The sequence below is a fragment of the Cryptomeria japonica genome, chromosome 1 (genome assembly GCF_030272615.1).
Source record: "Cryptomeria japonica chromosome 1, Sugi_1.0, whole genome shotgun sequence".
Taxonomy (NCBI): Eukaryota; Viridiplantae; Streptophyta; class Pinopsida; order Cupressales; family Cupressaceae; genus Cryptomeria; species Cryptomeria japonica.
In genome coordinates this window covers 426486509-426513902 of record NC_081405.1, presented here as the reverse complement: position 1 = coordinate 426513902, position 27394 = coordinate 426486509, and the positions used below count along the sequence as shown (strand labels likewise).

The following is a 27394-nucleotide window of genomic DNA, read 5'->3' as shown; positions in this document are numbered from 1 at the left end:
AAATGAGTCCAATGTGTACATATGATTTCCAATAATGAAATGAAGATATGATCTCTAATAATGGAATGAAGCAAGTCCTCTTAGGGGATATAACCTACATTTAAAGAGGGAACTAAACCCTCTTTGGACACATGACCTCTTGTTGATGTGTTTTTTATGCACATGCGAACACAGAATAAAATACCAAGGTATCTTATCCTCTCTTGAACAAAGTCTCTCATATGCTATGCTTCGCGATCAAATGAGACAACTCCAAGGTTACGAAACGTCAGGTCTTGACGTGTGGATAAGTTCAGTGGTTTGATGTGATAATGCTGGAATCACAAGGGGACTTACGTTGTACATGAATGCACAATCTTATCATGGATCAAGATAGGTATGCCGATAACTTAGGATTTGGCAATGAAGCTCCATACTTAATTCTTACTAAAAAATGAGCAAAAGGAATAGGGTTTAGGAATTCTATTCTAAACCTAAGAATGTAGGAAATGATGAATGGATTTAGTGGAATCAAACCAGGCAAAGTCTCACAATCAGGTATTGACACAAGCTTAGTGCAATCATCTAAGGTATACTTAAAGATTTTCAGACTATTACCATCAACGTAGACACCATCCAAGTTGATGCTTGTCAACGGACGAGTAATAGTTGAAGTTATGCTTACTCAAATTCCAGTTGACCACACAAGGCGCACTTACCAGCGGCAAGAGGATAGTGGTATGGATTAAGGATTCCACACAAATAAATTCAACAAATCTTCCACTCAATCTAACATACATGAAAATAAATTCTAATCTAAATTCTAATCTAACTTGGAGGAATTGAGAACCATGAATGCAAATACAACATTTGAAGAGCGAAATCATCAACAATTGAACAATGATTAGGATTCAAATAGCTGCAGCATATACCAACAATTTTACAAAAACTGTCCCTTACAAATGAGAGACAAGGAGGCATATATAGAGCCTCCAAAGAAATGAATGGCCCAGATTGATCTAAGATCAACGGCCAAGATTACAAGATAAAACCCTAATTAGGGTTTGTACAACCACCATTACATTGGCCAATAAGAAACGAGGGTAGGTAAGATAAATAATACTTGATGTAGCGCCATGTGTCACCTATTCCCTCCTTGAATGAATGTTGACTTGGCACCCTTTGATTGAATGGATGGTGACTAGGATGCCACCTCAGCTTACATTGCACACTTAATCAATTTGCCTTGTTCATTCTTCATCTTCACAATGTTTGGAATCCTTTATGATACTTTGCATTCCATCCTTATGTTAAGGAATTCCATGAATTGTTCCCTCCTTATGTTTGGAAAATTTCCCAATCTTGGAATCTTGAAATCCTTGCTTGACGCACTTTGACATTGGAATTTCTTGATGTAGTTCAGGATTTCTTGATATGAAATCCCTTGTGCTCATGTCTCGAACTCGCCTTCATTCATTTATTCATCATCAAGGTGAAGTCTTCTTCAGGATTGATCTAGTCCTCATCTTCACCTTCTGGAATCTCTGTCTAGAAATCCCCATCCAATCTTTGAAGTATTGATCTTCCTTATCCGCATTGCGTGCATCCTCCTTCACTTCAAGCCTTGATCATGCTTCCTTTCCTCGTAACAGTCCTGCAAAACAAATAAGCATTGAATCAAACACTATATGATAAACTTAACTTCAAGCTTGGTGGGAAATTCATCCGCATATGGATTGATCATTCCTCAAAACCATCCGCATTATCCTTGCCCATTCTTTCACTTGGTGGAAATTTGATGCCTATCTGGACAACTTCCTTCCTTTGTAATTCTGCCTTGCAGTGGAAATCCGATCCTCATCCAGACTCACTGTCCTTGAAAATCTTGTGTTGACTGGATCACCATTCCATGGAGTGGAAATCCGGACACCATCAAGACTTTGTTCCTGACATTTTGTCCCAGCATGTTAGGTAATCTTAGAAAATTGTAACACCAATTCTGGAAAATATGAAGGTCCGGATTAAAGTCTGGAAGATTTTCCTTAAGAAAAACCGATTTTCAGACTTAGGATAAGTCTGATCATAATTGCTAAATCTGAAGACACCCATGTAAACTCAGAAAATCAAGTATTTTGAGCCCAAAAATGAATGTCTAGGTCTGGAAATATCACTTGGAGGTTTGAAAACACTCAGAAACTGACTGATTTTTTAATATCAAAATTGTAATAAAAGTCTGATTTTCTGAGGACAAAGTCTGAATACGCCCTCCAATGCCTGAAAATACTCAGAAAATGGTGTATGGAAGTCTGATTTTCTGATTCTTAAGTCTGAATACACCCTCTGAAAGTCTGAAAATGGCTCCAGAAAGTCTGAAGACACTTTGAAAATGATGAATGTCAATGGCTGGAAGTGGTTGTAGCCATGTCACATGCTTGCATTTGAATTATTTTGACCTTCAAAACTCAGAAATGGTCACATCTGGGCACAACTATGTGGCTGGAAATGAAGTTTCAGTTTGAAGACAACCTGGTATTCACAGAAAAATGTCAAAAATGGTGCCCGGAAGTATACCACCATTGTGAAAATGCTTGGAAAAGGGTGTAGAAAAGTCTGATTTTTAGTTCTTAAAGTCTGAAGACACCCTTCCAAGGTCCAACAATGGCTGCCCAATGTCTGAATACAACCTGCAATTTTAATAATTCAATCATTTAAACTTGTCGCAGTCATAGGAAGCACCTGTATTTGATGAATTTCACCTTCCGAAAGCGAAGTTTGTCAAATCTGGGCACAAACAAAGGGCTGGTAAAAAATATCTAAGTCTGAAGACAAATTTGGAAATGGAGTTTCAGACTTAGATCAGCAATGCAAGTTCCCCCAAATGCCCAAAAAACTCATAAGAAATGACGCCCAAGTGAAATTTTCCAAGTTGGCAAGTGGCTGGAAATGAAAATCAGTCTGAAGACAACCTGCAACTATGGAGTTTCAAACTGTAACAACAATGGCAGCCCTTGAAAATGCATTGAAAACTCCTCCAAACAGCCCTTAACCAAAATTGCCTTAGTGTGGATGAGCTAGGCAATGAAGAATAATTCTGAAAATGTGTTCCTAGCCAACAATGGAGGTCAAATCACTCCTAGCAATGGCGCCCAGCAAAATCTGAAAATAATGGCAGCCACCAAGCATGAAGAAAATCACCCCAAACAACGACACAAAGCACTCCCAAATAAAAATCGAAATTTTCCCAGCTATGGCGCCATTCCAAAATTCTGAAAATGTCTTCAATGGCAGCTCGGATCTGCAACAATGGAGGTTGGAACAAGAAGCAAAAAATGGAGAAAAATATCGCCCAAGTCTCCAAACACAAAATCGCCACGTTTCACCAAAAAGTGCCAAATTTGGAAAAATCGCCAAACTTAGCAAAAATTGAAAATTTGGAACTGGTCTTTAATGGCAGCCAAGAGGAATAGATCAGCAAGCTGGAAAAAATGGAGGAAAATAAATCCTCAATCCCACACTTCACAAAAATGCCTTGCTAAAAAATTCGCCCAACTTGGAGAAAAATCGCTTTCATGGAGACACCTGGCAGAAATAATAATAAAGTAATGCTAAGTCTCCTCTCATATATTTGCTTTCACCTCTCACTTTCACCACACAAGCAATGTGGGATAAAACACTTGTATAAATACTTGCTTGGTGAAAACCTAACTTGCTTCTAGAAGGTTCAAACATTTAATAATTATTGCAAGTTATTAAATTTGCTTTTAAATTTTAAATAATTATTAATAATTATTTAAAAGCAATTAAAATAGGGCTTATTTATTAAAATATTGCAATTTAAATCCAAAATAAAGCCTCCAAGGGAAAATCAATTTGGGTTGGGATTGAAAAATCCCTTCAAAAATCACTTAAGTGTCAAAATTCACCCCATAAGGGAAATTCGACCCATGCTTGGATAAAAATCCATGCATAACTTCATCAAAATGCACACAAAAAACCTCCCAGGGGAACATCGATATGAGTTTGGACAAAAAATCCAGACAAAAATGCACTCAATTTGCAAAAAATCACCCCCAGGGGAAATTCGATGTGTCTGGATAAAAATCCACACTCAAAACTCACTTAACTTGGAAAAAACCTCCCTGGTGGAATTTCGACCTCAGTTTGAATGAAAATCCGGACTCAAAACTCTTCAAAAATATTCCCAGTGGAAAATCTATCCCTGTCTGGATGAAAATCCGGACAAAAATCCTTACAAAAATGCTTAGGGGAAAATCGACCTTTGTCTGGATGAAAATCCAAACAAAAATCCTCACTTAGTTGTCACAAAAATCCTAGTGGAAAATCGACCCAGGCATGGAATTATCCTTGCACTCCAGTCTGCACTCCCAGGGGAAATTTGATGGTAGTCTGGATAAATTCTGACACTTAGCCAAATTTTAGCACTTCCAGGGGAAATTCGACTCAGGTGTGGATAAACAGTGGGGGAAATTAGTAGCCAGTATGGATTTCAGGGGAAACCCATGTGTAGTGTGGATTTTGAGTGGGGGAATGGGTTGGGTAGTCTGGAATGTGAGGGGAAAATCACCTCTAGCATGGATTTTGACCCTTTAACCCTTGGAATTTGGATTTCCCTTAGGATTTTATCATTTTAACCACTCAAAATCACTCAGCGACTTTAAATTTAACTGGACTTAGACTAATTTTCCAAAAATATGAGCGAAACGCGAGGAAAATATTGGAATAAAGTGTGAAACCAATTTAAATAATACCTTTGGAGCGAGAAAACAACTCCAAAAGGTCTGTGAATATCATGGCACTTTAAAATCACTGATGCGCGTGTTTAAAAACATGTTAACGCTCAATATGTCTACACTTAGACAAAACTTAGGATCATTAAAAATATCATCTTTTGCAGTTTGATCCTAACACTTCAAAAACCCTAGATGGCACTAGGCATGATCAAAACTTCGAGACTCGGGCACGGGAAACGCAAAATTGCCCACTCTAAAAAGCGAAAAGTGGGGGTCCCCATTTGCAATGGGGCGATGTGTGAAGACGTCACAACACCTCTAATGAAAGAGTAGTTCCGTTTGGACATATGACTTGCAATTTCCTTTTGAGCAATCTCTTGAAAGCAAAGATGGAATCAACATATTAACCTTCAGCTCATGGACTGTCTTTCATACATAAGATTTTTATTATCTAATAATTGCAGTAGAGAGTCCATTATTGATGATAGCCAAGAGTCCTTATCCATAATTATGGCATCTGCATCTCCTAAAACATGTCCATGCTGAGTGAAATTAAGATGACTATCATTGCTTTTAAACACGAGAGTCCTCATCCATTGTTGATGAGAGCCTATTAGAATAATTAATTCTTGTAGTCAGTTACCTTCTTTAGTGGTTCTATTAATGGTCATTTAGTTAGTCATTAGTCAACTATTGCTTCTTTTGTAAGAACGCATGGTTAGTCAATAGTCAGATAATCTAGTGGATATGTATGATGAAAATTACAGTCAGGTATTGATTAATATTTAGTATTTTATTACAGTCAGATATTTATAGTAATTTACTGTTAAAATTACAGTTAGATATTACTGTTAAAATTTTATGTTTATATTTATATTTACTGTTAATAAATACAAATTTTAATATTTATTATTAACAGTAAATATTTACAGTCATATTAAATATTTATGCTTATTTACTGTTAATTATTAATAATATTTGTTAATTAACAGTAAAATATTAACAATAAATATTTATAGTCATATTAAATATTTAATATGACTGTTAATATTTTGTTTGTAAATATTATCAGTAAAATGTAAATAAGCATAAATACAATTATTAGTAATTTTAGATTTTTAGATTTTTAGTAATAAGCATAAATATTTTGTTTGTAATTATTAGTAATTTTAGATTTTTTTTTTAATTAAACAGTTAAATATTTACTAATTTTTGTTTAGTATTTACTGTTAAATATGTAATCTGATTGTGTGTTACTATTAATTATTAGTAAAATTTGTATTTAATAGTAATTAACTGTAATCGGAATTTACATTTTCATTTACAGTAACATTAAATTCATTTTTTGTTCAATATTCTTAGCTTTTAATATATGAAAATGTCATTTTCATTTAATATATACAGCCTATCATAGATTCATAATGTCATTTTCTTTGAAGTTATTAACATTTAATATACAAAAAACTGAAAATTTTAATATAAATGTTCAGTTTTCATGATGAATGTCCAGCGTTAATATACACAAACCCAGCCCTAGATCCCTCAAAATTTAAAAACTAAGTGTAATGCTTTTGCAGAATTGATTCTTGATCACAATGCCACGCCAAAAAGACTTTGCACGGACACATTGCACAACAATTCCTGGTAGCATGAAGGTCAAGTGCAATTGGTGTCAAGATGAGATCAGTGGTGGAATCTATCGTTTCAAATGGCATTTGTCAAAAGAACGAGGAAATAACACTGAGAAATGCAAAAAATGCCTTGCAGATGTTTCGTATCAGGCAAAGCAATCTTTTGAAGGGATTGCTGAGAATAAGGCCAAAAATGCAAGAATTGGGGTTGAACTAGGTTCTACTTCTACAAATCCTAGGATGCACGATTTGGGTGAGGATGGTGAAGATGGGAGTTTCAAGGAATTTGGGTCGACACATAAATCTATAGCATGTGGACCAAACACAGGTGGAGGAAACACTAATGCTTTCTTCCAACCTCGTACCACACTAGGATCACAAACCACTTTGGAGAGTACAGGATGGAGGAAAACTGTCACTGAACAAGCAAAGAAGGCAATTGCTAATTATTGGTAATCCTCTCACACGACATTCCATGCTTCCAGAAATCCATATTGGCAACCCATGGTAGATGCTATTGCAGTTGTAGGTCCTGGGTTTGAAGCCCCATCTTATGAATCATTGAGGGTTGGTATGCTGAAAGATGCAGTAGAGGATGTTCAAGATGTTGTTAAACAACATCGATTGCAGTGGGCTAGAACTGGTTGCAGCATCATGTCAGATGGTTGGACAGATAGAAGGAACCAAACTCTCATTAACTTCTTTGTCTCTTGTGAGATTGGCACTGTTTTTTTGACATCTAATATGATGAAATCCACAAATGCATAGTTTGAGATGTATGATGTGGTAGTTACGGATGTAGGGCCACAAAATGTGGTTCAATTTATCACAGACAATGCTGTTGCTTGTGTTGCTGCAGGGAGACTTCTGACAGGTAAATATCCTTCCATGTTTTTTACACCATGTGCAGCACATTGCCTTGATCTAACCCTAGAGGACATTGGAAAAATTGAATGGGTTAAGGCGGCATTTCAAAAAGCTCACAAGGTTACCAAATTTGTTTATAATCACATAAGGGTTTTGGCTATAATGCGCTATTTCACAGGAGACAAGGAGCTAGTTCGACCAGGAGTGACAAGATTTGCAACATATTTCCTTGCATTACAAACATTATGTGAACAAAAAGGTAATTTGAGGCAAATGTTTGTTTCAGCTGAGTGGATGGAGTCTGGTTTCACAACTCAAGCAAATGGCATAGCAGCGGCAGAGTATATGTATTCTACCACATTTTGGGAATCTATTGAACAAATTGTAGAATTTTCAAAGCCTTTAGTAAAAGTCTTGAGACTAGTGGATGGCGATAAACCCCCCATGGGATATGTGTATGAGGCCATGGATGGGGCCAAGGAGGTGATAAGGAGTAAGCTGGAAAATAACAGGGATAGGTATATGCCCTTGTGGGACATAATTGATAGGAGATGGGATGGACAAATGCACACTCCTCTCCATGCCGCGGGATACTTGCTCAATCCTTTGTTATTCTATAAGACTGACTTCCTGGAAATTGATGCTGAGATTAAACAAGGCTTCTTCAAGTGCATGGAAAAAAGGTTTCCTGACTTGGAAAAATTTGATGTGGCTACGATAGAGCTGGAAATGTACAAGCATGCTAAGGGCTTTCTCTTTTCTAGGGCTGCTATACAAAGCAGAAAGACCATTCAACCAGGTAGACTCTATAAACTTTTGACAATCTCTTTATTTTGCCAACCATTAAGTTTGCTAAGATTATAAGATATTCTTAGTCTTACAATATCATCTCCATATAATGTGTTTTTCAGCTGCATGGTAGGCTTCTTTTGGAGATGAAATACCAAATTTAAGGTGGATGGCGGTGCGTATTTTGAGCCAACCATGTAGCTCATCAGCTTGTGAGCGTAATTGGAGTGTGTTTGAACACATACATTCCAAGAAACGCAACCGCCTATCACAAAAACAACTAAATGAATTGGTATTTGTTCATCACAACCTCCGCTTGAAGATAAGGAAAGCTCAAGGTGAGAATATTAATATATAGTTGCAATTTTTTGAATTGTATTCACTATTCATTGGTTTTTTATTTGCAAGGGAAACACTAATTTCTACATGGGCAAAATCGGGAACTATTGAGAAATGCTTGCCAATTGACCTCGATGAGATATATCTAGAGTGCGAGTTGATTGCTGTTGATGATGCTGATGATATTGATGATGATTATGTTGTTGCTGATCGTCCACTTGTGTCTGAAGATTTTGATATCATGAGGCAAGCTAACTTTCGTTCTGAATGGGTTGAAGGAATTAGGACAGGCTCTTACCCAGGAGCTTCATCATCAGGGCCTCCTGCCCTCTAGCATGTCATTGCCTACATTTGAGATTTTGGAATTTTGTACTTAGTTTATAGGTTGACTTTGTTCAAAGTCACAAACTATATTGTAATTGACATTTTGACATCTATCACCATCTAGATATTATTTATGGTGTAGTATATTTTGTGCAACGTAATCAGTGATATGAATATAAACAACGAAAGTCTATTTCCTGCAATTAATGTGTTCAAGTGTCTATTTTATTTGCCTACAATATCTCTATGCTATGGAAATACCCTAAAATATATAAAAAAAGTAGTTTTTGATTGCTTTTCTACAATTTTTTACATTTTTTTTGTATATCTGATTTTTTCCCGATTTTTTGAAAAAATCTTATACTTTTGTTTTGCCGATTAATTCCCCAAACGATTATTGCTTCACTGGATACAATGACCGTTAAGGGAGGGTATTAGAATAATTAATTCTTTTAGTCAGTTACCTTCTTTTGTGGTTCAATTAATGGTCATTTAGTTAATCATTAGTCATTAGTCATTAGTCAGCTATTGCTTCTTTTATAAGAACGCATAGTTTGCTTTTTAGTTTTAAGCTTTTTAGCTTTATTTAGCGTTTTAAGCAATTTTAAACTTTAGTTTAATGGTTCGTTCGTTTTAGAACACCGTCTTGTAATTCCTCTATATAGGCTTGTATATTCGTTATTCAAGTTAATTCAATGTCATTTGATTATTGATTCAATTATTTGTCAGAGCCAAGAGTCATTCATGATTATGACATCTGCATCTCCTAAAACATGTCCATGCTCTGTGAAATCAAGATGACTATCATTACTTCTAAACATGAGAGTCTCATATGTCAGGATATTCAAATTTGTATTGTTCAAGCATATCTCTTATAATGCACTAACTAATACATTATTTCTAAAAGCATCCTCATATTTCTTTAGTCTGGGTAGATTAGACTTTAAATGTGGCCAAGGTGTTTACTCGATAGTAATAACAATCTGAGCTGTAAAAGAATGTGTACTCAGGTGCTTTCTTAGCTGGACTATCAATAGAAGCAAGCTCTTTTCTGGAACTCAGTACCGCTATCTCATTATTGTATTTTGAAGGCCTGTTATGATAATGCTTGTCCTTAAATTAGGAAGATATGTAGGCATTGACTTCCTTGTTGAGCTTCCTGCAGGCAATTACTTCAAGTTCATTGCTTGTACTCTTCACAACAAAATTGTCTGGCCAAAATTCATCTTTGTTTCAATGTTGTCTTTCCTCTCTCTGGCTTATGGTCCTTGCTTTTCTGTTTTGTTCATGAACACTGGTTTACATGCAATGCCAGATGTTTTTATTTTTTGGAGTTTTTTTTCCTTTTAATTTGGGGGGAATGTCTTTTTGGTCAAGGGGAAATCAATTTTTTGGATTTGCTGTATCAGCTTAATTTTGGAAAACAACAGAGACAAAGATTGTATTAAAAAATACAGTTTGTGAATACATCTTGGCTTTGATAATTGGCTTTTATAAATTAAAAACCATGTTATTGATATTTTTGTTTTTAGGATTCATGGCTTGAATTTTGGATTTGACAATACTGTATAATATCTTAATGTAAATAATACTGCAAGAATCTCATCATCATGGTTCTTTCAAAATAATATATAAGTCAGAGCTTAAAATTTAGTCAATAGTGATTGCATGAAAGCACTTGGATGTGCTGAAGATTATGTCATTGCAGTGGATCAATATGCCTTTTAATGAGTAGGAGTTGTTTGCTATTCATGTTAGATATAATATATGCGGTTTAGCTAGTAGTTCAATCACATGAATTTTTTTTGCTCTCAATCATTTTTGTTAGTGGCTAGTCCTCTTTCTGTAAATGCTATTAATTCTCTTTTACGCAGTTTATAGTTGAGCTAATAATGTTGTGCTTTATATTTATATAACTCATTGTTTCTCCTTGTGTTTCCTGGAAATGTAGATATGGATGCAAGTCATATTTGATGCAAAATTTGGCCAAATCTGGCTTCAAGGAGCCTACACCAATTCAACGTCAGGCTATTCCTGTTCTTCTTTCAGTAAGTAATTTAAATTCTAAACTGCTTCTAGCTTTAGGATTTTGACTTTGCGTCTGTTCTTAATTTCAAGTTGTTGGATCTACAAATTGGAAAGAAAAAGGATGAACAAAAGTTTAAGCTACAAACCAAGCATATTGCTCAAGTTTCATGATGCAAAAAAATATTTAGTACATAACTTTTCAACTACTTTCATAAGAGAACTGAATGATCATCTGTTTGAGTATAATTTCCAATATTAACTTATTGTTATTCTTTGGTTCAATTTGACATATCCCTTGTGATCCAAATGTTAGTAAAGTACTCACAAACCCCTTATCAATCAAAGCAGATTAAACATAATTATTAATCAGTGCAGGTAATTGCACATTAACCCTTTAAGGAGAATATTTTAGTAACTATAGAAATTTCAGCAGCATTGTGCCATGTAAACAACACACAGAACTGAAAGATAGAAGGGAAATCAACTGCAAGAGAAATAATGACACAAATATATCATTGGAAAACCCAGCCTCCAAAGCACCAAACCAATTGATTATTCAGAAACAAAACACTTGTTACAATACAGTATCAGGTTCTTGCCTCCATGGAGATCAACATCTTCTTCCTCTGGTTGGTGCATGATATTCTAATGACATTTCCTTGAATTGTGAATTGAACCCAGCAAAACCAAGAATAGCCGTATATAATATCTGAAGACCATATACATTATGAGGAGTACAGCGATTATCTAAATTGTCAGAGATTCATAGTGCAACGATCTGTAGAATAGTGAATACAGCGATTGAAATGATAAGCAGTCATCATTATTAATGAGAACAGCGAGGAAGAAAATTTGAGGTTAAGCATCGATTTAATCATCAATACAATGACTGATATAATAAGGTGCTGCAAACAGTTAATATGATTTTATTACAAAGCAACGTGAAAGGAAGTGCTTAGAACGAAGTGATTGATACAGCGATCATACAGCAAGCAATCACACTGAGTATTGATAACAAAGCGATAGATATATTAGAAGTCATGCAACGAACAGCATATGCCGACTTGTTCATCATATAGAGGACAACGATTTACATCATATGGAAGACTGTGATGAAGATAGATAACCAACGTTGAATCTGGAGATGTAAAAGATAAGAACATTATATAGGAGCGATTCAAGACAAAGTATCATTGCCATATGGAGCAGTTGCCAAGTGTTGGGATACAGAGCTCGAACGTGGACACCACCATTGTTGAATATAAGGCACATCGATTTGAACACCATAATATAAACTACAGCGTGATTAAAGTGGCCGATTCCTATTAAGAAGGCAGCGATTTCAAAAGCAGTGATTAGATGTATAAATTAGTGCCACGATTTGATATGGATAATCAAACCCGTTAAAGGAAGCTACGATTTGACAATATCAATCAAATACTTTGAATGAAAAGCCACTAATTTATCTATATTATTGAAAGACAACAGTTGACGTCAACACTATTAGAGAAGGTGTGCGGCTTCTTAATAATAAGAAGTGTGATTACTAAGGAAATAAACAATGTGATTGAATGAAAGGGTTCGGTAATGATATAATAGACAGCGATTTAGATTATTGAATGGCAACACTTTATATTAATGAAAAGCAAAATTAAGTGTTAAAGGTTGTTGACAATAGACACAACCATTCAAAAGGATGTCTCGCTTCACATAGACACATAAGAATATATAAAGAGAAACAATTGTGGGTGAAGTGTAGCAGGAGTATAGATGGTATGAGTACATAAGGAATATATATTCAGATCTGCGGGGTGTTGTGGAGTATATGGTGTGTGGTGGGTAGTGTAGAATAAGGAGTGTATAATTCTGAAATTATACTTCAGATAGAAGGAGAGCTTTTTAGATATATTTTGTGTTATTTGAGAGTGATATGTGAAGATATAAAAGATATGTATATGCAGATATAAAGAGGAATATAAGCAGATTTATATAGATGTATGCAGATATAGAAGAGAAGTATATGCAGGTATAGTGAGAGGATTATACAGCGTTTCATGCAGAGATAAAGAAGACTTATGGGCAGATTTATATGTGGAATTAAAAAATATATTTATGACAGAGTTATGAGGAGATTTATGGGTTATGATCAGATTTATGTGACTGATTAGTAATATTCATCACAGCAGATTTGAGAAGATCAAATTGTCCATCATCCGTTGTTGTAGCAACATTGTAAAGGTGGAAATTCAGATTTATGTGAAGTGGGTTGGTGCTCACAGATTCTGAATTGGGAGTTGGTGCTCACAAAATCAGATTTGGGAGTTGGTGCTTCCAGTGGGTTGGTGCTCACAAACAAACTTAGGGGTTGGTGCCTACGAACATTGTAAAAGAAGAATTGTATAAAAGCATTGATTTACCGTGGTTTTCTCCCATAAGGGTTTCCACGTATATATCTTGTGTTCTATCTGTGTTCATATTATTTAGATCACATATGAATGTTGGTATGCAACGAACATGTTAATGAGATAAGTTATATACGTGTGATTAAAGTTGAAAAAGTTTAAATTGATTGTTATACTGATTCACCCCCCCCCCCTCTCAGTATAACCGTGTGCTCTTCAGGAACTACAACTTTTGTTTATTTTCCACTAATCTTGGTTGGTAAAACTGAATATTGTTTGGAAAAGTGCAAGATTGTGGGTTGAAATTTTCTCTAGCATTCAGCTATCAAGTCAGCTTCATGACTTGTTTTTGCTTGAATACATAAAGATAAGATTCTATCAAAATAATTTGTAGAGTCCATTTCTTTGAAATTAGCAACCACAGTTCATACACACTTTTTAATTAAAACCAGATACCACAGACAATTGTTGGAATGCAGACAGATATTTTAAATGTTTTTACCCCAATCTATGGCACTTTCTACTGGCATGTTTTAGCTTCCGTATCCAATGCAGAGCAAGCTTTTACATCCAAAAGTGACAAATTTTCATAACTTTTTCTTACTTTTTGTAGGCAATTTAGTGGATTAACTGACTGATATGTTCAAAATGATTAATTTTAATGAAAGAACATATGACGAAATTCCATTTCTATTGGGTCTAATTATTATAATAGTTGTTTAAAAAAAGGGAAATATGAACTTTTTGAGCTGGTCAAAAAGGGATGTATTTTCTGACTGCTGATAGAATATTTCAGGTTTGTAGGTGCATTTGGCTTCTTCCTATTCCCCTATTCCATGCTGCTCTTTCTCTACACTGATCACACAATATTTGCCACCTGTAGTGGACTCCCAACAGTTGGATGCATATTTTCTGAGGCAGTGCCATGCTAAAATACATCTCTATGCACATGTTTCAGCCTGTGTTTTCTTTCTATTTGCTGCTGTACTCCTTTAGAACTGCTTACATGATCCTCCTTTACTGTTGTGCATTGATCCTTTACTCACACAACCACTAGTTTCTCTGTTTACTTCAGCCATATACAGACTCTTCAAATGACCTGGAAACAATACATTACTTTTCATATGGTAATGAGTGTACTTTTTTTCCAGCACAATAGAACAGCAATCACATATTCCAATATATCAGTTTCAAACAATATTTATGAGAATCTTTTTTCCCTTCAAGTGGTCTCCAAGTTAGCACTTTTTTTCAACATCAAACATTAAAAAAATTGCTGATATTCTTAGAAATGGTGGCGCTTCAAGTTTGTTGTCCTCTTCCTTCACACACTGCCTATGCATGTGCACAACACAACCCCACCTTTGTCACACTCTTCTTTGGTCAGATCCACCATGGAAAAAAAACCTCGCTCCACACACCTATGGCTGGCAAACTTCCATCCACTTGGTTGACAGTTCACACATATCTTTCATACACAAATGACTCGAACTCCAAAAGTAACATCTGATAGGGAATCTTTTATCTCAAGTCTTCCCCTCAATCATTACACACTATCTGTAATAAACTCCTTCACCCCAGCTATGCATTCTCACAGAAATATCAAAAGGAAATTTCTGTGTGGGAGGAACTTGCAATAGGGAATAGGTTCCATGAATGTATAAAAAGCTGTAAACTCTTTCTTTTCAGCAAGATAGAACAGCAAAATGTTTATTCAAATTTCGAAAATTCAAGCTTGTAGCTCCAAGGGATTAACCACAATTTGAATATGCCCATATATTGCTCGCCGTGCTTTTATACTACATGTTTTGGATATGCAAATGGAAAATAGAGGCAATGGATGAACAAAGGATGAAGAGGCGAACCAAGTTATACTGCTTAATTTCATTAATGTAAAGAAACATATAGTACATAACTTTACAACTACCTGAATAGATGTATGAGCAGTCATGTGTTGACATTTGACCTTCTAATCTATTTGATTATATTTTTCAAACACAAGTAACTTTATTTTTCTCTTTGAATTTTTTTTAATTTGTGCTTGTAGCGGCGGGAATGCTTTGCTTGTGCTCCAACTGGTTCGGGGAAGACACTTTCCTTCCTTATACCCATTCTTATGAATTTGAAGGTATTTTGTCATGTGATTACATGTTTTATTATCTCAGAAGCACAAATGTTGAAATAATTGGCATTGCCACATGCGTAGGCTTATCACCATCTTTTTAAACAGAGAGCATCTAAAGATGGCATTCGAGCTGTGATTCTGTGTCCAACACGCGAGTTGGCTGCCCAAACAACAAGGGAATGCAAAAAATTTATTGAAGGCAGGAAATTTCGTATTAGACTAATGACAAAGTCTCTGGCTAGATGTGCCGACTTTGAAAAGTTGCCTGTTGATATCCTGGTGTCTACACCACTTCGTCTAGATTTTGTTTTGGGAAAGGGGAAGCTCAATCTTAGTAGGTGAGTAATTATTTGTTCTCCTAGAACTGGTTTCTAATGTATTTTTTTCTGATTGTTGTCAGATAACTAGTTTGTAGGTTTCACACAGAATGGAAAATTTAGAGGAACACAACAAACTTATTTTGTGACAGTGGCAGATGGTATTTTTCGGCTATTGTTCTTACTGTGGTATACTGCTTATAAGTTGCCTCTGAAGTAAGCATAAGTTTATAGAAAACATTGTAAAGGTATCTATTTCATATGCAGTCTGAACACTGTACTGCTACTTTTATCTGCATATTTCTTGTAATATCCCTTGCCAATTCTGACCTCAAAATGCTGATTAGAGGCTCAAGGAATATCGTCAAACACTTTACATACAATCTCTTCACTTGCTGTTTCTATGTTTCAGTCTGATAATGATTGCCTGAAATGATGTCAAATGTGATTTAAATGCTTTCAAATGGTTACTAAGATGTCTAGGCAAATAACCATGATGCAAATGCAATTCTTTTTGTCTTTTTGAATGCATATAGATGACCCACACAAAGTAAATATGCACCTACAGCAGCTAGACATTAATACAAACAGTTGGCATGCGGTGTAAATATGAGAGAGATAACTCTTGACATTCAAACTCCTTGTGACTACAATGATATTAGAATGCAATGAGATTGCTTACAAATTGAAATGACAAGCAAAAGGCCAAGACTCTTGGCTTACAATGATGTATCCAATGCAAGTACCAAACTGATATAAATGTGCATCTATAGCTGCTTAAGGACAGGGACTAATACAACTGTAAAAATGATGCCAACCACACTAGAAAAACATGAAAGAACCTGATGTAAATAAGTTCTTATGATTTATGAAGATGTGGCAGATCCTTGTGCAAAGAATGGAGTCTCTTTGAAGCCAAATCATGCCTCTCATGCAGCCGCCCCTGTTCTAGCATGAACTTCTGATATAAAGTCTTAGTAGCAATAATGGAGATTTTCAACAGTGTCTTCTTTCAATGTATTTAAATCTGCAAAAGATATTAGATCTGAAAACCCCTTGAAGATTCTGAAAGAAATGTAAATCTTATCCAATGAAGCACCAACTGGACCTCTATATGAAGCCCACAGTCAAGCAATGATTCAGCTGGTCTTTCACACCCTCAAGATTGCATATACATTGAAGAGATTTCGTTCTCCAATGCTGAAGTTGCCTGAAACCCTAGGTCTCAATGCACAACATCCAAAAGCAAAGATAAATGATCATCAATAATGAGTTTTATTTGCTTTTTGAAACCTTTTATATCCTCTCAACTTTTAAACGCCTTTAAATCCCTTTTGAAATCAACTTTAGAGTTTTAATAAAACTTTATAATAACTTTTCAAAAGGGTCGATCCCTTCATTTGGTGCAAAGCAAAATAATATAAAGTATATATATTAATAATCACTTATATCTCCCTTGAAATTGGTACTTTATATTATTCCTCATATGCACTTTATAATTTGACTCTATAATAGTTAAATGCCCTTTTATAATAAAGTCATTAAATGCTCTCACTTTATAATTTGACTTTATGATAATAAATCCCCTTTAATTATAAAGTCACATGAAGTCAATATGATATTCCCTTAAAATAATTAATTAAATAAAGTAACACTTTAATAATAATTAAATGTCTTAACTCCATTAATAACCATTATTTAATGATTTTAACTTCATCACTGGCTAGCCCACTGCTCCCTCTGTCAATTTAGATGCCTTACTAAGGTCCCTCTATAACATCCACTGACTTACTATAAATAGTAAGTCCCTCAAAACGGAACTAGGAACCTCTGAATATCAATGCCTCGGAAAAAATGAAAGATCTGGTGAGATAAACACTTACAACGACCACTTGAAGAGCTCCAAAACTCCCAAACTGGACCCTCTAATCCACCATAGTAGCCCACGAGGGTCAAATAATAGGCTAACCCCTCGAACTCTGATGCTCATGAAAATGGGGACGTTACGTTTCTCTAGTTTTGTATTTGTTTAACATTAGATCAAGACATGTGTCTTAGAGTATTAAGTGAAGTAATTTTACAATATAGTCTACTAATGCTTCAAATTGAAATTTCTTAAGATTTGATGCATTTAAATAGCTGATTTATTTACTTATGTGACTCAGATGGTATTTTTTCAAGAATGCTAATCTCTTTTCAAAATTTTACAAGAAGCCTAACGGACATACCTTAAAAGTCCTCTCATATTTGTCTTTAATTTCTGTTTGAGATATCCACTTTGATTTAAAACACTTTATATGTGGCTAATAACAAAGAGGATGTCAAACAATTGGCTGACCTCTTAAGATCTCTTGTTTTTGATGCTAAAATTTAATGGACTTTAAGCTCAGTAGATTATTGTAACAAATGAACTAGAGAATAAGCAAGCACTGTGAACCAAAGTTATAGGTTTTGACACACCTTTCATAGGTTGGTCGTAACCTAAATTCTTGTAGTTGACAAACCAATCTATTCTAAAATCCAAATGTTTTTTAAGAAAAAGGAGCATAAAATAATTAAAAAATAATAGTAGGAAGTATAGAAGGTGGGAGGGCCTTGCCTATACCACTCAAAACTAATAATGTACAGGGGCAAGGGACCAATAATCTCCAATCCAGGATAGTAATGTGTTGAAAACTTTACAGCAGTAATGCTAAAGGAGATTCTTCAGAAGAATGCCACTTTTTGTTGATGAATTGAAACAGATGTTATTGTTGCTTCAAAGATGGCAGTGCAAGATGATGAATATTTTTACTTTGAAGTTTTTTATCTTGATGATTTTCTGTATTTGCCTACTATTTAAATTTTGTTGCCTGAGTAACAAGGATTTTGTAACATGTGGAAACTGCATTTGCACCATCTTGAATGATCAATATGTAGCTTCTGAACACATTCAGGAGCTTGAGAATATCAAATGATTCTTGAAAAACATGTTACAAGAATTCATAATCAACAAAGGATAACATTAATAGACAAATCTTATAGTTATATGTTGGTCACGCTCTTTCAAGATTATGCAGGATTAGGAATAATGTTTTAAATTGTCTATTTGTATCACAAACACACCCCACTCTTCCACGGGGACGCGTCCCCGCCAAAAAACCCCGCAGTCCTGGTAGGGGGATGTTTTTGAGACTTGGGGACTTGGGGGAAACATCACCCCACAGCACCACCGCCTCTTCCATCTCTGTAAGGGATGCTGCTTGGCTGTTTGCTATATGGCACATGCCGTTACATATTGATTGCAACCTTTAATTTCATGAAAACTAGTTTACCTTTCATGGGGCACTCTCAGAGATATTATATTGCAGATTTTGCCTTGAAGATTTCAATTCACCTCAATTTGTATATCAGTACTGCCCCCAACCACTCTATATTATTAATTTATTTATAACCCGTCAAGCAATCATGTAGAGAAGAGAAGGAATTGCAAGAGATGGGGAGCTGATACGAAATCACCATCTAAGTAGGCCACTCCATGATGGATGTCTAATGCGTTTGCTATATATGGGCCAAGGGAGTATAAGGTGCACTCTAGGGCTTAGATAGGAAGATTTCCGAGCACCCTATTTATTTCCTCTCCAACCTCTACGATGATTAATTGATGAAGAAGTCATAATCATAAGTGGGTGAATAAGGTGACATGAATAGGAAGGGCAGGGATGAGCGTTCCCACTAGGCAGGCCACCCCATGATGGATGACTAATGTGTTTGCCACATGCGGGCCAAGGGGGGTATAAAATCTGCTCTTGGGCTTAGTGTGAGGATTGCTTTCAGCCAACCTATTATGATCCCTCATCCAAACCCTATTATGGTTGAATACTAATAATGAATAGGTGTGACATGACTTATGTAATGGAGTATGATGATTATTAATATCTACATATTTGTACTTCATTGTTTGCTTGCTAACCCTTGTAGAAATGATTGGTTTTATGAATTATATATATGCAATATTGTTAATATGATTGCAGGACGTACACTAGGATTTATCTTGTTTAAAGCATTTTAATTGGCAAAGTTATAACCCTAACTACTTTACACATATTGTTTCAGTGCAATTTGTGATTCAAGGGCAAGATTTAGGGTAATCCCAAAAGGGGACATTACAATTTGTATCAGAGCATCGTTACTGCTAGCTCGAGGGACGAAAGACAATTGAGGCAACTTAGCCAAAGGGCTCAAAGAGCATTGGAAAAAGAAAAGAAGAAACTTGCATTCACCAATTACTCCACTCAGAACAATGAATGAACAAATGGGAAACAAATTGAGGGCCTTCATGGAGTGCAAAGAACAAACAACTCAAGCTCTCATGGAGCAAAATGAGAGAACGAAACAACTATTTCTCCAAGCCATCTAAAATATTAACAACAATAATCCTAGACCCAACCAAACCAATGGGAGAGATGCCAACTCTAATCACTCGTAAAATAATAGAACCCCACTAAGCTCAATTCCAAGGGTAACTAGACCCCCCTTTATACCTGGAGAAGGGCCAACTAGTGAAGGGGAAGAAATTAATGATCCAAATCATAACGTAGAGGAGCTTGCCAAATCATATTCAAGACTCGACCCTGAAACTGGGAGAAATGTTCCTTTTAGCGAATTTTGTGAGGTAGGATCAAGAATTAACCCTTAAAGGGTAAGGGGTCAACCAAACAAAATCTTATATAACAAAGTAGGCAAATTAACTCTTCCAAATTTTGATGGGTTAGGGAAGGTCACCCCTCATGGATCCAAAAATTAGATACATACCTATCTCTTAACCCCATGATGGAAGAAAACGCCATCAAATTTGCCATCGTACATTTAGGAGTTTCTCATGACTAGTGGCACTATGGTTTGATTACGCAAGGCCATCAAAACATAATGTCATATGATGACTTCATCCTCAAGCTCATTGAAAGATTTGACCAAAAGCACCCAGAAAGGTATTTCAAAGAATTAACTCAATTAAGGCAGGAAGGGACCGTTGAGGGCTATGTGGCAAAATTCCAAAAGATTTGTCATGGTTCTTAGAATAACCGAAAAAAGACTCACCTATTTATAGGACTATGAGAATCTATTTGTCGCCTAGTAAGTGCCTTTGATCCTACCACTCTACAAGATTTATTCTTAAAAGCCCTACAACTTGATACCACTAAAACAAGGGATAATAGCTATCCTAAAAATATGACATCAAAAGATGAACCCTTGCATGAGAAAGACAAGCCCTACACAAAAAGTCTAACCTCAAAACCTCCCTATAAGGAAAATTAACATAAAGGGGAATTTATCGAAGAAATGACCACAAAGAACTTCAAAAAGAAAAATCTTTTTTCCATTGCAAGGAAAAATGGGAGTATGGGCATGTTTGTAAACAATGAGACCTTAAAAGGCAATGGGAAGCCCTACACAAAAAGTCTAACCTCAAAACCTCCCTATAAGGAAAATTAACATAAAGGGGAATTTTATCCAAGAAATGACCACAAAGAACTTCAAAAAGAAAAATCTTGTGTCCATTGCAAGGAAAAATGGGAGTATGGGCATGTTTGTAAACAAGGAGACCTTAAAAGGCAATGGAAAGACCTTAAAAGAAAAATATGTGCTTCATGTCTAAGGAAAAATGGGGGCCAGGACACATATGTGGAAAGGGAATCTAAGCAAAAGAGGAAGGCGTGATGCAGAAGAACGTCAAAACTAACAAAGGAGCTTTCGATGTTAAGTAGCACATTTAGTAGTTGCTCCATCCCTATATCCTCAAGATCTAGAAACAAGTTATCCAACCAATAAAAATTGATCTCAACAATGATATGTCAAATTGAAATCTCTTCATAAGACACCTAAGGTTCGTTACAAATGAAGGGAAAACATCTTCATAGAACATTACATGGATGTGTGTCATGCTTCTAATCCTCATCTTAATATAAGACTCCTCTTAAATTTCAAACCTTGCCAGTTGCCAAATTGGCTAAGTTATTGGTACGGGTTCGGGCTCGGGTTTGGGTACACAAATCCGGTTCGTGGGTTCGGGTAAATCTTTTTTTGCCCTTTGGGTTCATGGGCCAGGTTTATCCGTACATGTGTGTGCGCGTGTGTATATATATATATACATACATTTATATACATTACATATATATACATACATTATATATATATACATATAATTATATACATATTATATGCAAAAAATTGAAGAAAAATACAAAATTATAAAAGTAAATACATTTAATAGTATGCTACTTCATCATTGATCAATGCATGAGGAAAACCCAATGATAGAAGGGTTGCTACATTTTAGAGGTTTTGGATGCAAAAAAAGGTCAAAAATATCTGTTTTTGTTATGTTTTGGTGCTCAACACCTTTGGATATGCTCGGGTTCGTACTTGGCAAACCCAAATGCTTGGGCACATACCTTGAGCGTACCCAGGTGAACCCTCGGGCAAACCTGAACCTAGGCAAACCCTGTTCGAGTGTGTGGACCAAAACTGGTGAACTCGGTAACTCAGCAAATTGGTTATAACCCACATTCGAATTAAAGGTAAAAACGTGTATATTCAATCTGCAAATATCAAAGTAGCGCAACAAAAGATGAGATAGGAATTCGACTCCCAAAAGGGTTAGAGGTTGCATACATCAAACCCCTCTCTATTTGAGTCATCTTGAGCACTCTCCATAATCATTGCTTGAGGACAAGCAATCTTGGGGAGGACGGATTGTGTGATATCCCCATCTAAACAATCAAAACATGATAATGCTCGCTCTAAAATAGAATTTAATAATAAATAATAATACAAATATATACATATATATAATCAAATAAATAGAATGAACTAAAAAATCTTAATAATAATAAACAAGATTAAATATATAACTTATATTTATTAAATATTAATATTAAATTCATATTTATCAAATGATAATAATATAAGTAATATAAATAAATAATAATAAAATAAATATCCAGTGAGAGCATACGAGTAAAGATAACTATGTTTCATGAACAACTTCTATATACAAGTGACTCATAATTTGAAGATGGTAATCTGTTCTGAACAAAGTCTTAAACAGCCGATCCTAATAGTCAAACTAACATAGTGAAAATATAATTAACATACAAACAAATATGCTGGTTGAGTAAGTTAATGTTAGAAACTTAATATAAGTCCGTTTCATATATGCAAAGATTAATTGGCAAAAAAATAATAAATAAAAGAGTCAATCATCCAAGAAGTATGAGTTTGTTTAATAACTATTCTTCAAAGACTATGATTTGTTATTAAAAGACATGGGATAGTCAAAGACTACGATTTGTTATTAAAAGACATGGGTTAAGTCAAAGACCATAGTTTGTTATTAAAAGACGTATATCACCAAAGATGTAATGCTTGTTAAAACCTTCAATGGCTAAGGTTTGATCAAAGGATGCGATTAATATTCATGAATAGCCACGATTAAGGAAAGGATATGACTATACTAGATCAAGAGATACAGCCAATCTGAATTAAAAGATATTTAATAAGGATCATACAATCATCTCAAAAGATCAACGAACCATTAAGACAGGAATCCACTCAAAAGGAAAAGGATTGAAGTCTGTGTTAGCAAAAGGATCAGGGAATCAACCCAATCGATTAGCCAGACAGACATCAGAATTAAAGTAAGGGGACTTGAATAAAACTTCAGATTTGTTAGTATTGAAATAAGCTTGCCCAAAAGTGCTTTGTGGGCCCCAAACAGTCAGCAGGTGAATATTTTGTTATTCTGATTCCAATAGTAGATGGACCCTCAAACGGTGACTGCAGCATTAGGAAAGATTTCACAATTTTTTGTGTGTTATTTGCAACAGCTCCACTAAAATGGAATGGGACCTATTGGGAGAGTTTGGAATATTGGTTGTGGTTTTTTTATTTCAGCCCCTCTTAAGTCTTGCAGATTATTGATTGTGATTTGAGCAATCTGCATTACCAAAAGGCTCAACAAAGGTTTAAGAGGACTCAACAAACTGTTATAGATTAAAGATTTTTGTTTGGGAAAATATTTTGTGTTTTTTACCCATTCTTCATTAATTATGAGGTACCAATCAGATAAAGGCTGCAGTAAAACATGTTCAATAGTAAGAGTCAGCACATGGCTTAGAGGGCTGTTGGGAACAGCATGGAAGATCTATGTTGAGGAAGAGAAGATGGATTGGATTACACACTCCCGAACATAAAGGATGAATATTAAGAAGATCAATGGAAGATCTATAAATAATTTTAGGATCAGATTTTTGAAGCATTTATAAAAGTTTTATAAAGAAGAATGTTTGCATATTAGAGCATAGCAGAATTAGACATTGCATAAGTCCATTTGTAAAATTAGGAGATAAGTTCTATCCTCCAAACTACTCTTGGAATTTGAAGTTAAAAATTATGATGAAATGTATGCAGTTCTGATAGAATTATGTTTATTATTATATTACAATTTACAACTCACTTTAAGTTAAATTTGTTGTCTCAGGACTACATTAAGGTAAAATCCCAAATGGGGACATTACAGATTGTCATGCCTCCACCCTGAAAGAAGAATGAAAAGGGAATCAATACTCAGCAAATTGTCTTTTTATAATTTAGACTTAACGATTTTCTGTAGGAACTAATGTTTTAGTCAATAGACGTCTTCATAAAGCAGGAATGGGAAGACAATGATCCGGAAGGATATCATTATAAGTTGCATCAATGCATACACTTGAGAGATATAACGATCAATATACAAAAATAAAGATGCAGCAAATGGTTCAATACCCACTTTAATACGGGCTATTAATCCATGATTAGAGGTGATAACAACAACAGTTCATCAGTCAAAAGGCAAAGACATTGTACTAAAGGTCACCACCCTTGTAAGGAAGATGACCATTTGGAGAGACATAACCTTTTGTCCACATTAAGAAGATATATATGCAGCACATCATCCATTCAAAGAGGCATCGAAGAAGAGGAATTCTCATAGATATAAATTTGAGGAAGCAGCATCAAACCAATCAGCACCAGCACATATCCAAAGGATCAAGAAGTCAGCATCCAAGAGGAATATCGTATCACATCAGATCTGCCCTATTTACAACAGCAGACTAAAATTATATACCCTGCAATAATCTTTTTTCTACAAGTATAGTGGTATGAAATGAAATAGTAGAATCGACAGTCTACTTAAATAAGTGTTTGTGTGATAATAAGAAATACATATTCTATATTATTAATCTATTTATAACCCATCAAGCAATCATGTAGAGAAGAGAAGGAAATGCAAGTGAGGGAGCACTGTTACGAAATCACCAGCTAAGCAGGCCACCCCATAATGGATGACTGAGATGTCTGCCATATGTGGGCCAAGGGAGTATAAAGTCTGCTCTTGGGCTTAGATAGAAGGATTTGTGGGCACCCTATTTATTTCCTCTTTAACCTCTACGATGATTGATTGATAGAGAAGTTGTAATCATAAGCGAGTGAATAAGGTGACATGAATGGCAAAGGTAGGGATGAGCATTCCCACTAGGTAGGCCACCCCGTGATGGATGACTGGCGTGTCTGTCACATGTGGGCTGAGGGTGGATAAAGTCTGCTCTTGGGCTTAGTGTGAGTATTGCTTTGGCCCAACCTATTATGCTTCCTCATCCAAACCCTATTATGGTTGAATACTAATATTGAATATAGGTGTGACATGACTTATGTAATGGATTATAATGATTATTAATATATACATATTTGTACTTATATGTTTGATCCCTAACCCTCGTAGAAATAATTGGTTTAATGAATTATATATATGCAATATTGTTGATATGATTGTAGGACCTACACCAGGATTAATCTTGCTTAAAGCATTTTAATTGGTAATGTTATAATGCTAACTACTTTCACTTCTTATATCATTGCAATTTGTGATTCTAGGGCAAGATTTAGGGCAATCCCAAAAAGGGGACATTCCTTCACTATGTGTAAATGTTGAATTTAAACATATTTACATGGCTTCTAAGTTTGGTTGCTTTCTGGACAACTATGCATTGGCATTTACAGTTTAATTGGAACTCAAGAAGGATTTTGCAATTAAATTCAAACATAAATTTAAAATTTAATCTATTTCTCTACACCAAAGCTAAACTACCCCATCCTTAAAAAAGGGGCAAAGAGATAAGGAAACAAAGGAATGAGAAATAAAAGAGGAAGTGTATCATGAGATGCCAATTCCTCCAGCAATATCATCACTATGTTTAATAAATCCTCAAACCAATATGCAGTAATGAAACATTGCACAATCACTTGACACAAATGACATGATCTTGTAAGGGATGCAATGCAAAAAGTACTCCTGGTAGGCTGGTACCATTCAACCACCTTTTGTGCACAATATAGCATGGGAGCTCATGTAAGGACCAGATTTACAGGGTCCAAACAAGAGATATTTAATTTCAGAGAACTGCGCCCATGGGATTTACATATAAAACTCATATTGAGAGAATATTTATGGAATATACGGTAACTTGATACAGACTTTGGGATGGTTTTTGAATCAGAAAAAACTGTTTCAGATTTTATCGTCGTCTCCCCTGTGCTCTCTTTGTTTTGAGTTTTCTGATTGGTTTAGATCAGGGATATATAACCTTCTTGAAACAAACTCTAACTTCGAAACCTGATCATAGTCATGATAGGCTCGATGAAACTCAAGACATAGTCCACATGAGCCCACTAATCGTCATCTAGGATCAATGACTTGACATTTTGAGTCTCTTTGAATTTGTTTTAGGCCCACAGTTATACTGAGAGTGGGGTGGGTTGTGAATCAGTATAACAATCACTTTTTAAAATTTAAACTATATATAAAAAATAACAATTACTTGAATGCAATAACACAAGAACATTATATATGTGTGGAAGCCCTAAATAGGGAGAAAACCATGGCAGTGAAATTGCTTGATATGAATAATAGTTTCTTTACAACTTGTAGAGGCACCAACCCCTCATTCAAAAAATGTAGTCACAAGAGATACAACTCTCTTCTTAATTGGCAATGATTCCTTCTTAAATCTGCTATAAGTTGATCACAAGTCAGCTACAAAAACTGATTATAATCTCCTCATAAAGCTTCTATAAATCTGCCATACACATTCTCAAGTCTGCTTATAATTTCTCTTTAATTCTGCTCATATATTTCTCCTTTGAATCTGTCATAGATCAGATTGCTCACTTCACATGTCTGTTATGAATTTTTTACTATAGTTTTGAGACACAGTTCTTTATTCAATCTGCAAACTGTTCCCTTATCACCGACTCCTGGTGCATGTATATTATGTTCTAGCAAGCATGCTTCACCACCCAATATTACTTCTTTATCAAATCGATACTTTTGTATCTTCTATTTATTAGAGACGTGCCCTTTAGAGTAGATGGCTCTTATAGAAAGGTTGTGACTTAATGTTTATGACTTTTGTTAATTAAAAATAATTTAAATATTTTACAGTTGCATCATGTAATCGCACCTAACAACCTCACTTACAAAGCACATCTTTAACCATAGAAACACATCTTTAAGAATTACTACTTAACGAATCATACCTTTTCATAAATTAATCATGCCTTTTGGAAAGACGTATCTTAAACCTTGCATTCCATTTTGATTAATGAATCGTTTGTCCATTAACAAATGATTACTTGTGAACAACTGTGTCTTGATCTTTTTCTGTTGAATCGTTGACTCCCATTAGTTGGATCAGAAGTTTGATTGCTGTGTATCAGTAATGCTACTGTTCATTGCTCATACTTCTGATTGCATATTGCTGTC

At 35.1% G+C, this 27394-nt stretch overlaps 1 protein-coding gene across 2 annotated transcripts in view; it reads left to right on the top strand.

Annotated features, from left to right (window-relative positions):
- LOC131065110 (DEAD-box ATP-dependent RNA helicase 57) overlaps nt 1-27394 on the top strand; it is a 129180-nt gene that overhangs the window by 50845 nt on the left and 50941 nt on the right. The window contains exons 5-7 of one of the 2 annotated variants that reach the window (XM_057999531.2): nt 10632-10728; nt 15158-15238; nt 15341-15573. In XM_057999531.2, coding sequence (XP_057855514.2) covers nt 10632-10728; nt 15158-15238; nt 15341-15573 — 411 coding nt within the window. Of the gene's footprint in view, nt 1-10631; nt 10729-15157; nt 15239-15316; nt 15574-27394 lie in introns of both variants that reach the window. The other variant, XM_057999523.2, reaches the window with a different exon arrangement.